This window comes from Leuciscus leuciscus (assembly GCF_965113295.1).
Source record: "Leuciscus leuciscus genome assembly, chromosome: 12".
Lineage (NCBI taxonomy): Eukaryota > Metazoa > Chordata > Actinopteri > Cypriniformes > Leuciscidae > Leuciscus > Leuciscus leuciscus.
The window spans coordinates 10,310,580-10,328,012 of NC_138736.1; the positions used below are offsets into that span (position 1 = coordinate 10,310,580).

The following is a 17,433-nucleotide window of genomic DNA, read 5'->3' on the forward strand; positions in this document are numbered from 1 at the left end:
TGACGGGTGGTTTTATTTTACAGTAATTTTACCTTTACTGAAGAATCGAAAGGGTTAATTTCTATACAGGGGAACTGTGGATTGGAGGAGGAGGAGCGATAAGCGTGTTGTTCTTGCTTCAGCTAGTCGTTTTCAATGACAGTCGACGTAGAGAGATCGCAGCTTCATCGCTGCTGACCAAAGACGATTATAATCATGAACTCCAGTAAAAGCAACACTCCGGCGGACATTACGGAATATCAGGTAATAATACAATTATTATGCAGCATTTAAGGACGATTTTACGGCCTTTGAATAAATGTTGAATCTGCCTGCCTGAATATGTGTGCGGCTGTAGGCTTTCATAACCTTTTACAGTCTGTTTCATAACAAAGAGCCTCGTGCAACGGAAAAGGTGACCTTAGCGCTAAATAAAGCGATATTTAATAATAATAAATAAATAAGCGTTAATAGTAATACAATTTCGAAAGTAGTGTGTGACATAATGACAGATTCAGTAAAAAGGGTGTTATGTTGCGAATCGCGTAAGCGATTTGAAAAAGTGGTAACTTTAAGTTATGAATAAAGTGAATTATATAGAGATTATTTGAATATTTATTTTGATATGTTAAAATGTAAATATAGTTGAGAATTGTAATGTTATTATTAATGATTTAAATCACACGTGAATGAAAATGTCCATTTAAATTTTACCTAAGCAGATTCGTCATCAGTCCGCCCCACATTACTCAGTCAGTGACAGCTCTGTTTATCTGTTCTCTTTGCGCTTTAATAACGAATAGCCGATGAAATAAGACTGCAGTGCAGTGAATAAGTTAAATCCGCTTTTAACAGTCATGTTTCTCTTGCAGAATGGTCACAAGGATGTTGACCCAAGCAGTATTGAAGACGAGCCCCTCCTCAGAGAGAACCCCAAACGATTTGTCATTTTCCCCATTCAATATCCAGACATCTGGAAAATGTACAAACAAGCTCAAGCTTCATTCTGGACAGTTGAGGAGGTGAATGTTATTTTTGAATGATCAATTTAATATTAAGATTATAATTTTGGCTTGTGATATAAATCCAAGAATGTGCGATCACCAAAGCACCTGGTGTTATTAAAGGTATAGTACACCCAAAAATAAAAATACTCAATTATTTAATTTTAAGGCCTATTCTATGATAACTATACATTTTTAATAATTGTTCAAATTCTGTGAGAATATGGAAGTCCACATCACAACTATAATGATAACATCCGGTTAACGGAATATTCTTACAGCTGATGAACAATAAAAACATCAACAGCCAATAAGAATCCACCCAAATTTTAAGAGCTTGAGCATTTAAAACAGCAAAAGACATAACTGCAGTGCATGTTCGCTAATGGACCGTTGTCGTGACAAATCAGGTCTCTGTTAGGACCCCAAGCATTCCCATTTGCTCAAATTACTTTTAATAACTATATTTAGCGCCTGATCACAATTCCTTTTTACAATACAAAACCATGTTATGATAAATGCTGTTTGAAGTTGAACTACATTATAATGACAATTAATGTCTGTATTATTTAGCTTATGTACTAGCATAGCATACAGATATCCGATTAGCCAGATAGTTAAGTTTATACACGCAATACCCTACATTTTATTCACAATCATCTTTAATGAAATTACTGTTAATTTAAGTGTTAAGTATTTCAGTTATAAAAAGAATGTAATGATGTTCAATTATTCACTTCATAGGCTATTAATATTAGGTTATAATTAATAAATAACAGTTTATCAAGTGATGTTATGTTCAATTTGTTTTATTATGCACTGTATAGTAAGCTAAATTAATATCGTTTGTTTGTGCTTAATGTCATAATAAACCCGATTTGTCATGACACCGTAATAACTATACAATTTTAATAATCCTTCTTATTCTTTAAGAATAGGAAAGTCCGCACCACAACTTAAACAATAACGACACAGAGGAATTAACTCTTTATTTAATAATAAAACTTTTTTTTTCAAACCTGTGCATTAATGTAAGAATTTACATTATAATGAATTATTAGTTTTGGTGATCTGTTCTTTTAATTAAAATGAGTATTTTCACTTGTCACTGCTGAATGTGAAACCACTAAATGTTTGAATGGGTTTGTATAGGTGGATTTATCAAAGGACTTGGTTCACTGGGACAGCCTGAAGCCTGAAGAGAAACACTTCATATCCCATATACTGGCTTTCTTTGCAGCAAGTGATGGGATAGTCAACGAGAACCTGGCAAGTGCATCTCCTTCTAACCCGCATTAAGATGACGGAAACCAATATAAAATGTAATGAAATAGATCAGTCGAACAAGATGTTTCCAATAAACATAATGTCTTTATTTCTCACAGGTGCAGAGGTTCAGTCAAGAGGTGCAGCTCCCGGAGGCTCGATCGTTCTACGGGTTTCAGATCCTCATCGAGAATGTGCACTCCGAAATGTACAGCATGCTCATCAACACTTACATAAGGGATCTGAAAGAGAGGTGAGATGAAAATGAAGTGTACTTTTCTGCTTTTAACAATGTCAGTTACTGCTTTTAATGTGCATTCGCACAGGTGACAGGTGCAAGATTCAGTTAAGCAGTTTTTGCGGAAATATTCCTTATGTGGTTTATAAGCCTCAAAAACACGTCTTAAAGGGATAGTTCACCCAAAAATGAAAATTCTGTCATCATTTACTCACCCTCAAGTTGTTTCAAACCTGTATGAATTTCTTTTTTCTGCTGAACACAAAAGAAGATATTTTGAAAAATGCCTGTAACCAAACAGTTGATGTACCCCAATGAATTCCATAGTATATTTTTTTTTCCTACTATGGAAGTCATTGGGGTACATCAACTGTTTCGTTACCGACATTTTTCAAAATATCTTCTTTTGTGTTCAGCAGAAAAAAGAAATTCATACAGGTTTGAAACAACTTGAGGGTGAGTAAATGATGACAGAATTTTCATTTTTGGGTGAACTATCCCTTTAAACACGTAAGAGATATGAAGGTATTGATTGTTCTACTTGTGTTTTTTATGAACATCATGATCAAGATTATAATAGTCTTAAAAACAACTTGTGTTATAAACGTTCATACATACCAGTGACTTTAAACATGACAACATAAATTGCACCGCCTTTCATAATATTTTCTGAATGAAATCCAATACTTTTTTCTCATTCATTTTGGGGTCCTGATTCCAAAAATTCCACACTTTCTCATAAAACATGATATGCATTTCGTAGCATTTTTTGCTTTCGACAACCATTTGCAAGTTGAAGTCTTGTATTATCCCTTAAAGGAAAGATTAAAATTCTGAAAATCATTTCCTCACCCTCAAGTTGTTTCAAACCTGTATGAATTTCTTTTTTCTGCTGAACACAAAAGAAGATATTTTGAAAAATGTCGGTAACGAAACAGTTGATGTACCCCATTGACTTCAATAGTAGAAAAACAAAACATTATGGAAGTCAATGGTGTTTGATTAACCAACATTCTTCAAAATATCATTTTTTTTTGTGTTCAGCAGCATGATTCCTACCTTCCTCTGAATTCTCAGATAATTTTCACATGTATTTTATGCCTAATCCTGATTTCAAGCTTAGAATTATGGCCAATGACTGAAGAAGATGCAAACATGAGCCAGAAATATAGAAAATTACAGATTTCGTGAAAAAAGCTAAAAAGAGTATTTGAGCATATTTTTCCAGTCCTTTTCATATTGTAAGTTGAATAATAGGCTGAATTATATGAAACTTTTGACATTTGACTGCTTTTGTTATTATGATATTAGTGCATTAAAGCTGAAAAGACTTCAGCTGAAAGTTTAACTCAGCATCATCAAATTAAGTAATATTAGGCTCCCTCCCCCCCCCCCCCCCAAATCAGTACAAAATGCTATTTTAATACAATGTAAGGATCCTCTCTAAATCCAAATCTCTTCTTCTTAAAGGGACTATTTGTTTAATGCAATTCAGACCATGCCTCTTGTAAGGCGGAAAGCAGACTGGGCCTTAAAGTGGATCTCTGACACAAACTCAACTTTTGGTGCGTAGGAAAATTTCATTTTTCCTAAAATAAGAGTACAAAATGTATTATTATTATTAGACTTGATCAACGGCAGCTTTTGTTTATTCATTTATTCTTAGGAGAGCGATTAGTAGCTTTTGCTGCGGTGGAAGGCATCTTCTTCTCTGGATCATTTGCTGCCATCTACTGGTTGAAGAAAAGAGGCCTGATGCCCGGACTCACCTACTCCAATGAACTCATCAGCAGAGATGAGGTTAAAACAAAAAATATGATAATGTTATCAGTAGAGGCTTTAAGATAATTAGATCATGGTTTGATCAAAGTATGTTATCTGGGTCAATGATACAAATATAGTGGAGATAACGGAGAAAAACTAATCAAGGCTATTGTTGTTTATTCTGAACCTTCACAGGGCCTGCACTGTAACTTCGCCTGTCTAATGTACAGCTACTTGGTGAAAAAACCTTCTGCTGACAGAGTGAATGACATCATCAAAAAAGCTGTGAGCATTGAACAGGTAAGTTCACATTGCTGTGCTCTAGTAACGTGGAATGCATTATTTCAGGCATGAATGTAATTTTACTTGTCTTTCCTGAAGGAGTTTCTCACAGAAGCCCTACCCGTCAATTTGATCGGGATGAACTGCTCTCTCATGAAGCAGTACATTGAGTTTGTGGCTGATCGATTGCTAACAGACTTAGGATTGCCCAAAGTCAGTATTTTATCGAGATTGTCTTATGATTTTTGTCTGATCATCTTTATATTTATATAACTGTGCTTTATAATTTATGTCTCAAAAGGTTTACCGTTCAGAAAACCCCTTCGACTTCATGGAGTCAATCTCATTGGAGGGAAAAACAAATTTCTTCGAGAAGCGAGTTGGCGAATACCAGCGACTTGGGGTGATGTCAAACATGATGGACTGTGAATTCACTCTTGATGCAGATTTCTAACGATGAACTAGAAGAAATTGTATTTATTTATTGGACAGTGTTTTATTACTTTCTACAGAAAAAAAAGTCCAAGCTGAAAATGAAAAATGAACAGTTGACTTTTCAAGTTTTGTTTTATTTAGGTTTTTATTTTTATGAAAATGATGGACTCCATGGTACACAGACAGGCAGAAAACAAATTATGGGTTCTCATAAGCAGAAACAAAAACAAATATTTTGTAAATCTTTTAGAATTTCAAAGATGTTTTAGATTAAAACATATTGATTCTTGTGTAACATGGAAGATGATAACCCCATGACACAAGGGCATTCAAATGAACAATTACATTAACAAGGGCTGAAAATGACCTTGGGTTGATAATGTCAAGTGTGAACATCCATTATATTCCATTTCAGAGAAAAGCTTGAAACTCTGAGGTTTATATTACAATAAAAGTTTGTCAAATTAGCTTATAAGATGTCGGCTGCAAGAAATTTGTCTGGGTGCGAATAGAAACTGTATACAGCTAAGAAAAATAAAAAACTGTAAAAAAATATTAAAGAGAGACACTTTTGTAGATAGGTTGGTATTTTGAATTTTTAATATCAAGATTTCTCTCAACCCAACAGTGAGCGTTCAAATTGATTGAACTAAAACCATGATTTTTTTTGTAGCTAGTTGCCTACATAGACAGCATTTTGGACATCTTAAAGGGATAGTTCACCCAAAAAAGAAAATGTTGTCATCATTTACACCCACCCCCATGTTGTTCCAACCCTTTTGGAATTTAATTATTCTGCTGAACCCAAAAGAAGATATTTTGACCAAACAGTTGATGGACCCCATTGACTTCCATAGTATGGAAGAAGAAGAAAAAAATACTATGGCAGTCATCAACTTTTTGGTTACTGACATTCTTCAAAATATCTTCTTTTGTGGCCAGCAGAATAAAGAAATTCATACAGGTTTGGAACAACTTGAGGATGAGGAAATTACCCCAAAAATTGGGTGATCTTTAACTTGAGTGGACTTTGAACGCACTTGTGTTCAGGGTTAAGAGAACCGAGAACCTGATCTTATTCAGAACCGGTTAAATATTTCGCAATTGATTAATCGATTACACTGTACAAAATGACATGTAAGTCAAAGATATTTGTACAATTGTAAGACTTTCGGATCCGTAAATGTATCTTGAAAGTGATTCCGCAGAATATACTCTTGAGATTGTTTAGTCGGATTCCTGAATGAATGACTCACTCGTTTGACTTTTTAATGAATCATAACCATTTATGAATCTATGAATTAGATTTATTTCACTTTTATGTATTTATTTTTGTGTTATCTTTTCTGCTGAAATCGGAAATGATCTCATAATTTGGCAATAAATATACTTTTTTTAATACTTTTTTTCGCAAAAGTAGTAGTTGAGCTATGACATAACTCGTTCAGATAAACCAGAATCGGAACTAGAATATTTACATTCCGTTCGATTCCCTTCTCTATGATTTCCAGTCCAACAACGCAGCGCCCTCATATGACGCCCAAAAGTGTTGTCTAGGTAGCCAGATCGATAGGTATTGAGACACAACTATCATGTAAGAAAGCAAGCAATTCTAAAGCCACTCCCTCCTGCCGTTCACTGACTCTCTCCCGCTGCCAGCAGCAGGAGCTCATTATTCGTCTCTTCGTGCGGTTCTTGTCCGCTTGCTTAAAATGGACCAGGACTGGCGAACTTTAGCCACACAGCGAGCCGAATACGTGTCCGACCGTATCCGCGGGCTGCTGTCCTCCGGCCTGGATTTCCTCCGAGCCGAGCTGGGGGTTGATCTGGGGATAAAGCCGGAGAAGTATCCGTCGTGGCTGATTCTGAGCACGGCTCTTATCGGGCTGATTGTGCTGGTGGTGCTCGCGGCCTGTGGACGGAGGAAGCGCCGAGCGGTCCCTGTTACTGTGAGTCCCAGCACCGTCGCCGAGATCCCGGTCAAGACCGCCCTGCCACCGAAGACTGTGAAGACCGAGCCGAGCGAACCGAAGAAGAAGAACAAAAAGAAAGCATCCGATAAGGTAACGTTAAGCGGCCTGTGATCGTGATTTCCTAGTAATGGCTGTTATTTCAAAACAAAGACAACTGCCTTCCTAGACACCTCTTTTGGACACATATGTGACACCCGAATTTAAGATAGATTGGCTGCTTGTTAAGGTTGTGAGATGCAGTCCTATAAATCATATGCAACTTGTTAGAGATTAGCACGAGTAGCTGCTAACGTGCTAACCTGTCAAAACCTGTTAGAAACCGCTGTTGATGTAGAAATCTTTTCCCTATCTAAATGATTTCATTCTAAACTGTTTATCGTCCCCTTTAAGATTAAATGAAGAAATCAGGCGTTGTTATTATATTACGAGTGTCGTGCTACAAGAGACACGAAGGCGATGTAAGAGCCACGTAGCACTGTAGAGCTGACCGGTTAACTCGCGCTTTCATAACTTTCGGTTTTGCTAAACACCACCTTTTGTAAGGCTTACGCACATTGTGACAGTATTCATGCCCTAAGGGAAGTTTTCAAGAACTGTCAGTTCATAGAGGAAGGAAATGTGGAGTTTGTTGGTTTGTAACTGTCATGTGCCCGCAGCAGAAGGCCCAGGCGAATGGACAGACGGTGGCTGAACCTCAGCAGGAAATCAAAGTCACCGAGGAGAAGAAGAAGAAACCCCCTCCTTCACCAGCACCAGCACCAGCTCCAGCACAGACACCTGCTGATACAAAGGTTGTTCCACCTAGTATTCATTCTGGTTTCATAGAGGAAGTCTATTCGGTTGTTTATATGTTTGTAGTAACAATAACTGTAGTAGAATTCAAGGCATTTATTTGGCAGCTACTTTAGAAAAGGGTGGTTTGCTCTGAAATAGCAAAACAGTTTGAAAAACATTTTTTCCAACATCATTAAGCATAATTATGCAATGATTTTTCTTTTGCGAATGTTTATGCAGAACTTTGAGATGAAAAACTTTATTTACCTACATTTAATTTGATTATTAACTGACATAAGAAATTTGTGAACGTGCGAATGTCATTGAAATATTAACCTCAAAATCTTGTGGGGTACATCAAGTGAATATTTCATATAATCCCATTCCCTGCACTACAGACTTGCATTCTGCTCACTGATCTCTATGTATACAAAACATTATAGATATAATGTTATATATATATGCTTGACATTAACACCCGCCGCCAACCTGCAAAATGCGGGTGGATTTCAGTTGTGGCGTGTAACGCAGTCACTATATATACCTGCTTCCAAGTTATGAGATAATATTAAAAATATCTAGTTTTTCCCTATGGTATCGATGTGAAAATACTGAGTGGCTAGTAAATTTGGAAAACTACTAGCTGATAGTATCCCTATAAGCCCTGGATATTATCTATATTAGTTCACTCCTTCCACAGTGTTTCAAATGTGCACCCCTTCCAACGCTTGTAAATATGACTTTGCTTGTTCATTCTTGTGCACAGAACTTGTAAATGTTATTTCTAACTCCACTTCAAGGGCACATTAAAGCTAATTATATAGACCATTTCTGAAAGTAAGTTTGGCTCTTTTGCTCAGGAGGGCTCTGAACATTTGCATCAGCCTTGGTTCAGTCTGTAAACACTGATTGAGAGAGGTCGGGTGTCAGTATCATCAGGCTGTAATTTGATAATGCAGATACAGCAAATGTAGGGTACATCGAGAGGGGAAACTATGTACTTTGTCCCAAGGCCTCAAACTTTAGGCATAGGTTTTACAAGACCAAATAAGCTTTTTAAGATATCTTAATATGTCTGAAATGGCACTTTGTATCTGTAGTAAGTGTGAGAATAAGAAGATTCTTGCTTTCTGACTTGTCAGGAAGTTGTAAATGGGTGTTTTTTGGTTCCTATGTAGACCAAGAAAAACAAAAAGAAACCAAAACCAGAGGTGAAGCCAACCAAAGCTGTTTCCTCCACCGATGGCAAGGAACCTGATGAAGGTATGAAACTAGGTAACCAAACTGTAGTGGCAACTTCACTTTTTCAGTATGAAAATTGTTTGTTGGTAATCAGACTTAGAAGTTGAAATGCAAAATATCTTGCTTAAATAAATTCAAATGAGCTGCTTTGAGAAGGTCCTTTTTCAGTATGACTGTGTTTAGCAGGTGCTTGGGAAACCAAGGTCAGTAATCGAGAGAAACGTCAGCAGCGCAAAAAGGAGAAGGGCCCTGGCGACAGCTCTGGGAGCCCTGAAGCTGGAGATCATGCCAGCCAGAAAGTGGAGCAACCTGTGGTTACAGCCACAGCTGGCACCAAGAAGAACAAAGGTACGCCTTTTCTTTGAATCCTTTTTTAGATTTTACTGGGCACATTTATGTGCGGATGGCATTGAAGAAAATGTTAATACACAGGAGTTTCCTTTAAGAAGCAAAGTATTTTTAGTCATTAGAATGATTTTTCTTTGACTTATTGTAGAGTCATCACGTGCCAAGGCCGGGAAGGGTGATGTCATCACAGCCCCAGGTAAAAAAAAAAAGTTTAATTTACAGAATATAAAATCTGTGATCATTCCTCTTTTTCTGTGTTAAGTTTAGTGAAAAAATGGATTTAAATGTGGTAAAATATTTAAAGATAATATAATAGACTTTTATTGTCAGCTAAAAGAATTTCCAGAATTGCTGTTATGTATTTTTATACACTTTGAAAAGGCATAGATTCCATGTACAATTTTATTCAGAAATTATCCAATGATAAAAATATCATTAACAACGTTAATGTTGCTAAAGATTTTTATTTCAAATAAATGCTGTTTGTTTTGAACTTTAGGCATCAAAGAATTATGGGGAAAAAATAGTATAATGGTCTCCACAAAAAATGAGCAGTTTTCAACATTGATAATCATAATGTTTTGAGTACCAGATCATCTTCATAATGATATCTAAAGGATCATGTGACACTGAAAACTTCAAATTCAGCTTTGCCATCTCAGGAATACATTACATTTCCAAATATATTAAAAAAGAAAACGATTCAATTATTCATTTCATTTAAGTAGTAATATTTCAAAACATTACGGTTGTTACTGTATTTTTGATCAAACAAATGCATAATTTGTCAACACGAGACTTTTTTTTCAAAAACATTTTAGCAACCCTAAACTTTGAACGGTGTCACTCAGAATATACCTTACAAATATCACCTTTTTCTTTAGTGACGTCTAACTGTAATGATGTGAACTCTGTTAACGGTGGAGGATTGATGGAGGAGCCTGTGAAGTCAACGCAACCAAGCGCTTTAAACAATGAGAAGTGGTCTACTGGGAGAAAGACCCTTGGGCAAAAGAACCGTGATAACGCCACCTGGAAACTAGAGCCAGAAGGTCACAGTTGTTTATGACCCTGCCTTGAGTTTATAACAATTACGGCTGCATTTGAGGGTTTTTAGCTTTCAGATAATTGTGACAGAGCTTGGAGTTTGTTCTTATGTGTAGTAAATGATTAGATGGTAGTTCCAATGAATTCAAACCTTTGGGTTATTACACTTTACTTAATTTTATATTAAGATGTTTAGCATAGTAACAACACCTTTATCACAGTACTTTATATTTTGCAAATGAGCAGTTGACTAAAATTTGGTTTATCAAGTAATATTTTTCAATCTTACAGCCGCTGTGGATAAACATGCTGTCTTATTATTTGTCAGGTGCATGGACTAGTTTTGATGGAAAAATTAAGGCAGAACCAAACCCAGTGAACTTAACAATGCTTAGACTGAACCCATCAGGTATGTGTAACCTTTTATTTTCACTAAGAGGACATTCTTGTAAGGAGCACATCATTTTGTCCTTGTATGCTATTAAACACTACAAGTATTAATAATCTTTTCCCATGTGTTTTACAGGTGGAGAGACTCGGACTAAATCAAACATTGAAATTGGGAAATGGGACAATCCACCCACCCCTGACAATGAATGGTCCAGCTCCAGTAAGATCAAAACTTTAGACTCAGAAATGAGAGACAGTCTTTTCTAGATTACATTTTAATACAAAAGATTGGTTTGTGGTCAGTAACATTTTGTAGAAAAATCACCAAGGCTGCATTTATTTGATCCAAAATACATCTTCAGTGTCACATGATCCTTCAGAAATCATTCTAATATGCCGATTTGGTGCTCAAGAAATATTTATGATTATTGTTTGTTAAAAACAGTTGTGCTGCCTAATATTTGTCTGGAAGCTGTGATACATTTTTTCAAGATACTTTGATTAATGGAAAGTTCAAAAGAACAGCATTAGAAATCTTATTTTAAAAAGTCTTTACTGACGCTTGATGAATTCACTGTGTCCTTGCTGAAAAAAAGAAAATCATATTGACCCCAAACTTCTAAATGATAGTGTATATCATAAAGGACTATTAACATTTCCTGTGTCTCCGTATGATTTCAGATGGTCTTTCCGCTGTGGACCCGAGCTCGGACTGGAACGCTCCAGCTGAGATATGGGGGAATTATGAGCCCAAAGTTGATGCTCCTGCTTTGAAAGAGATTCCAGTTTCCAACCCACTTGTGGTATAAAAAAAACAGTTATAATTTGGAGTGTGCAGTGGAGCCAATGTTTGGATATGTATCTGTAAAAATCTCTAAATTATTTCAATCTGTATTTAGATAAAACCGGAAGTAGGTGGGGATTTAACCAGAAGCTAAAATTAACTGGGAGGACAGTTTAAAATCTAATTCTGATCTCGATAAATAAATAATAAAATATCTTCTAAATATAATACTGAATGTTAAATAAAGAAAAGTTGTTTTTACGCACTTTAACTTTATGTACGAGTCGGACTCTATATAAAATTGCTGATTAGAGAACATGGAAATTGAACGAAAATATTCAGTGGTTAAAAATCACAAAAACTACTTTTACTATGCATACAAATGCAAATCGGAAAAGAATACATGAATGCTTGCCATCTTACAGAGAAATAATAGCCTGCCTATCATTATCATACAAGGTTTAAAACATGAAACAAAGTAGTAGAAAATGGGCACATTCGTTATAATTTTATAAATGTACTTTTAGTAAAACAAAACATATTTTTCTAAATGTTTGTTCTGGTTGCAGGAATCAAATGATGACAAGGACGAGGCAGATCCTGCAGGAGGTGGAAAATCTAAGAGACGAAAGAAAAAGAAGAGACCAGAGGAAGAAGGTTCAACTGCTGAGGTAAAAATAATGTTTAAAAAAAAACGAGAATCGACACATGAACACTTAAACGTCAATGCTTTGTGAATTCTGCATGACTGACCAAATTGTATGTTCCTCTTCAAGGTGACTCAAGAAGGTTCTGCTCCTGCAGAGAAGAGCGTGACTGTCAAGCCTCATCCTCCTCATGTTCCAAAGGATGAGGGATCCAAGCAAAACATCCCTCCACAGTCTTCTTCAAGTGAGTAAATCACAAATGAATTGGTGAATCTAGCGAGATTGTTTAAAGAGGGCATATTAGGCTTTTTTAGTATGTGATGTCCCTGTTTACAAAGCACAAAGTCCACTCTATTGGGGGGGAATTCTCTATATCAGTAAACACACCCGGAAAAACCTTGTTTTCTTTCGGGAACATTTACGACATAATATTCCTCATTTAAATAATTTCTCTCCAAAGCATATTGGAAAAAAAGGGGTGAGACCTAGTTGAGTTGTTCAAAGCATTGACCAATCATAACACACTGGTCCAGCTGACCAATCAGAGCACATTGCCCTTTTCGGCAGGAGGGGCTTCATAGAGACAGGAACTAAACAGAGCATTACTGACAGATTGAAAAGAGAGGTCCTACAACAATGTGAAATATGTCAAAAGAGTTTTTTTTTACATTCAAGCATAAAAACATTCTATTAGACCCCAAAAACAAATTAATACTTTGTAAAAGGGCGTAATTAGTCCTCTTTACCATCAATATAATGTGTGAGGTAAATGCATTTTACCACATACAGGTCCAAAAGCCTGACACCAGTATTGATGCTTTTTTTATACACACAAATTTCAGAATATTGTTTGTATGTCATTTATCCACACTTTTCTCCCCACAAAAAAAATACATAAATAAAACTTTAAGTCCTAGATTTTCAGATTTGGCTTTTGGATGCTATATAATTACATTAATAACATATGATAATCTTGCTGATTTTTATTTATTTTTTGCTCCCACAGAGAAATCTGATCAGAATTGGGAACCACCGAAGCAAGTTCAGAAGAAAAAGGCCAGGAGAGAAACATGAACTGTGAATAAAATCCAGGAAAGCTTATGCAAATAGATTGTTTATGCAATAATTCCACAGTACAGAATTTTATACTGAAAAAGACTGTGCTTTTAAAATAAAATCCAAAATAGAAACAAAACTGAGTTGGAAGAACTCAGCAAAAAAAAAAGAAATGAAAGAATGAAAACTATAGAGTAAAGGTGAGCAGTCCGTGGGCTGGAACACTACTTATGTGCACTATTACGCCACACTGAGGTTTGTTAATATCAGACATGCTTTCAGTGGAGCAAAACATTCATGATCATTATTTTCCACCAGATGCTTAATTGATTTTGAACTTGGAGGGTTGATATCATTTGGGAAATCGACTTTCTTTCCATCTATTACTGTTCCTGTGGCACTTTAGTCGTGCTGAATTGCACTTTGCCGTCCAGCAGTTTCTGAAGTGTTGCAGTTGCTGTTAGAAGCCACAGACAGGCGCTGTGAGCCCGCGTCTCCTCCAGCAGTTCTTCTGTGAGGTGAATTACTGTAATCCTCTAGATCGCTGTGGTGGAAAACCAGAGAACAGTTATATTACAGAGAACCTTTTTTAATGCTAAACCTATTTTCTTAGAGCCTTTCTTCCGTCCTGAGTATATGTATTTTACCCATGTAACTGGGTATGTGGATCTTGGAGATTTTTAGAGTTACAACTCTTTCCTTTTTAATCAACTACTAGTTGACTCTAATGCTTTATTTCCTGCAAACTAAAGTAGAAAAAGCCACGCCATATGTATAGAACTATAAGGGCTTTTTTTATATGGTAAAACTCTTTGTAATTGCACTGTGCTGAAGGTTGTAAAATACCAAGTGTATTTACTTTTTTTTTGTTTCTTGCACAATGTGAACATTACATTTTTGTTCATGTTTGTTTTGACTGAGTAAGTTAGTAGGTTTATGTGATTTTGATTGGGAAAGTTGATGATGATTAGCGCAGCTTTAATTCCATGACACTAAAACAGTATCAGTATCAGGAATCTGTTGCCTTAATCTATACTTAATAGTGTATGCTTTCTGTTCTCTTCCTCATTTTCAAGTCTTTTTAGCATTACCTTTCCTTTCAGATTTGATTGATGTCAGTGTTGCACTTGCATGAACTTAACCATTTATATAGTGATGAACAACGTCCCGATTCTCTGTCCACTTGTGCAAGTACCACTCACTGTAAATAGGCTTTAATGAATGATGATGATGATGAATGGATGTGGGAGGGGGGGGATAAAATGCTTATTCATATTTGGGTTGACTTAGTGGTGTTTTGCCCATGGTTGTTTTGTAAATTTCAGTAGATTATGTGTCTCTGAGGGACTCTGGTCTAGCATCGGATGCCTGCCTTAGTTTATCATTCTAGAGGTTACTCAAACTATGTATTTCTACAAATTTATGGATTTAAGAATGATCATGTTTACTTAAGTCAATGCAATATTTCTATGTTGATTTGTTAAATAAAAGAAGATTGCTTATTGAGCTGCTGATTTGTTAAATAAAAGAAAATGCCGTTTGGGCTCATCTTGTAGTCTTAAACCCTAAAGTGTATTTATTTTGTTATATTTAAGAAATTTAATGTTATAGTTTAAAAGTATCAAATCTGCCTAAAAACCCCACAGCAAAGTCATAATATTTTTATGCAGAATATCAGTCAGTTATCAGTCGTTCTAAATCCATCTTTAGACTGCAAACACAGCACATTGTGTCTTCATTTATCCATCAATATTTGGGTTGACAACATTTCTAACTCAATTTTACACTATTTTGCAAGCACTGGTATTTAAAGGTAGCCTACACTCTAACTCTTTTTGGACAAAATTGTTCAAACGAGTCAATACATCAATTTTATTCCAAAACGTGTTGTCTTACCCTGATTCACTATGGTAATATTATAAATGTTTATATTTTAGACCTGAAGGAATGGTTTTCGCGGAAAAATACGTCCATAAGTCAGCGAGAAATCTTAAAGGGGTGGTTGATTATGATTTCACTTTTCTAACTTTAGTGTGTAATGTTGCTGTTTGAGCATAAACAACATCTGCAAAGTTCAAAGGAAGATATTTGCATTTAAAGAAATAGTTTTTTAAGGACTACAACAGACGGCTGGTAGGGACTACACGACATTCCTCCCGGGTTAGTGACATCACTAACCCTAAAACGTACATAAACCCCGCCCCCGGGAACATGCAGTCCATGTTGAGAAGAGTTGTGAGTCTGCTAAAGCTGTCGCATTCGTCTTTTCACATGCAACACAGTATGTAACACAAATGCAATAGCATGTCATTCTTTAGGCATCTTACAACAGTTCCCACACGAGCGATTTATAGATTATCATGACAGAATATGCTAATCAAAGACTTGAAGATAGTTAACTCCACATCAGCAACATAAATACTTCAACTAACCATTCAGAAACATCCTGTTGCATTCTACATGTCACTTCTTGATTCTCTTATTGTCCGACTCCAGTTTATACATAAAATGCAGAAAAGTGCTTGTCTATGTGAGGTAATTGGAGCTGCTAACACACAGGAGCTCTTGAAACTCCGCCCTCTGTGCCAGGAGCAGCAGCTCATTTGCATTTAAAGGGACACACGAAACGACGCATTTTTAATGACCCTCAAAAAGGGACAACTTTAACATGCTGTAAAAAATTATCTGTGGGGTATTTTGAGCTAAAACTTCAAATACACACTCGGGGGACAACGGAGACTTATTTTACATATCGTAAAAAGGGGCATTATATCACCCCTTTAAATCCTCCGTGGAGTGGAGTCACCTGTTTAAAAAAACGGTGGGGAGTCTGCTGGCAAAGAGAACGCGACAGAGCGCGTAATAAAACCAGAATCAACTTTGGCTTGGCTTTTCAGAAATGGTGGGAACTGAGGGATTTAAAATGTTGTACTAGCGATGCAGATATGCTATTTATATTAAACCGCCATAAGTAGCTCTCTAACAGAGTTAATTATGAAGCATTATCTATTGTGAAGGGTCATTTCATTATGGTTGTAGCGCTGTTTGTGCTGTAATTTATTTTCAAGGAAGTACCGTGTCTATTAATGGGTAAAGCTACAGTAACGTCTTCAGCAAGTCAGCTTGAGATCCTTTCCATCTACACTGGTTATTTCTCTTACGCCCAGTAGTGAGTGTTTTATGAGCAATAGGACAAAGAACCATATTCATCCACACAGTCACACAGGGCCGAAGCACAACCAAAACAATGTTCTTCTGCAAAATGCATGCAGTTTTGTTTTTTAAACTGTTAGAGGTCAAAAGGTTACATAGTGGACCTTTAAAGAAATGCAATCCTTTTTATTATTATTATTTTATTGTTTTTATATTTTATTTCGAATCTAACAAAAGCATGCACTAGAAAAAAATACTCTACAATATAGATTTGATGGTTTTCACTAGATTTGACTGCATCCTGAATTGTGCAGTCTCGTGTCACGTGTATGAGTCTGACCTCTCCTATTTCTCATTTCATTTAGGATCTGTGGCACATAAATCTTTTTCCATTGATTTGTTCTTCAGTTTGTTGATTTATTTGATACAATAATACAGTAAAATAGTAGGCTGTTATAAAATATTTTTACAATTTAAAATAACTGGTTTTGATTTGAATAAATGTTTTGTATTTCAAATGTAATTTATTCCAGTGATGACAAAGCTGAATTTTCTGCATCATTACTGCAGTCTTCAGTGTCACATGATCCTTCAAAAAATCATTCTAATGTGATGATTTGGTGCAAAAAAAATTCTGAATTTCTGATTATTATCAATCTTGAAAACACTTTACATCATAATGCATCTTAATATTTTTATGGAAACCGTGATACTTTTTTTCCAAAATTATTTGATGAATAGGAAGATCAAAAGAACAGCATTTATTGGGGGGGGGGAATGTTTTTAACATTATAAATGCCTTTACTATTACTTTTGAGCAATTTAAAGTGTCCTTGCTGAATTAAAGTATTATTTTCATTACAAATATTTTAACTGACCCCAAACTTTTCAATGGTAGTGTAATCATTTTAGTTAAAAAAGGCTTGTACAACTAAAATAGACAAACTACAAAAAATTTACAAAAACAAATGAATGAACACACACAACAAAACTAAGCGTCATATTTTTACCTAAAGGCTAAAGAACAATTAAACACTCAGGGGATAAATAT

At 35.7% G+C, this 17,433-nt stretch overlaps 2 protein-coding genes across 7 annotated transcripts; both read left to right on the forward strand.

Annotated features, from left to right (window-relative positions):
- Positions 1 to 11: 11 nt before the first annotated feature.
- rrm2b (ribonucleotide reductase M2 b) lies at positions 12 to 5,443 on the forward strand. The gene is made up of 9 exons (XM_082186902.1): positions 12 to 243; positions 852 to 1,001; positions 2,136 to 2,252; positions 2,369 to 2,502; positions 3,958 to 4,052; positions 4,154 to 4,287; positions 4,447 to 4,551; positions 4,633 to 4,746; positions 4,835 to 5,443. The coding sequence occupies exons 1-9, from the start codon at positions 196 to 198 to the stop codon at positions 4,985 to 4,987; spliced, it is 1,050 nt and encodes a 349-aa protein (XP_082043028.1). The 5' UTR covers positions 12 to 195; the 3' UTR covers positions 4,988 to 5,443.
- Positions 5,444 to 6,510: 1,067 nt separating this feature from the next.
- mtdha (metadherin a) lies at positions 6,511 to 14,784 on the forward strand. 6 transcript variants are annotated; one of them, XM_082186895.1, is made up of 12 exons: positions 6,511 to 7,031; positions 7,598 to 7,732; positions 8,894 to 8,990; positions 9,141 to 9,305; positions 9,454 to 9,501; positions 10,190 to 10,357; positions 10,681 to 10,761; positions 10,879 to 10,962; positions 11,424 to 11,545; positions 12,096 to 12,197; positions 12,303 to 12,417; positions 13,180 to 14,784. In XM_082186895.1, the coding sequence occupies exons 1-12, from the start codon at positions 6,681 to 6,683 to the stop codon at positions 13,245 to 13,247; spliced, it is 1,536 nt and encodes a 511-aa protein (XP_082043021.1). In that variant the 5' UTR covers positions 6,511 to 6,680; the 3' UTR covers positions 13,248 to 14,784. The 6 variants fall into 6 exon arrangements, with proteins under 6 accessions (XP_082043021.1, XP_082043022.1, XP_082043023.1 ...); XM_082186896.1 differs by having other exon boundaries at positions 6,512 to 7,031; positions 9,144 to 9,305; XM_082186897.1 differs by having other exon boundaries at positions 6,512 to 7,031; positions 7,601 to 7,732.
- Positions 14,785 to 17,433: the final 2,649 nt, after the last annotated feature.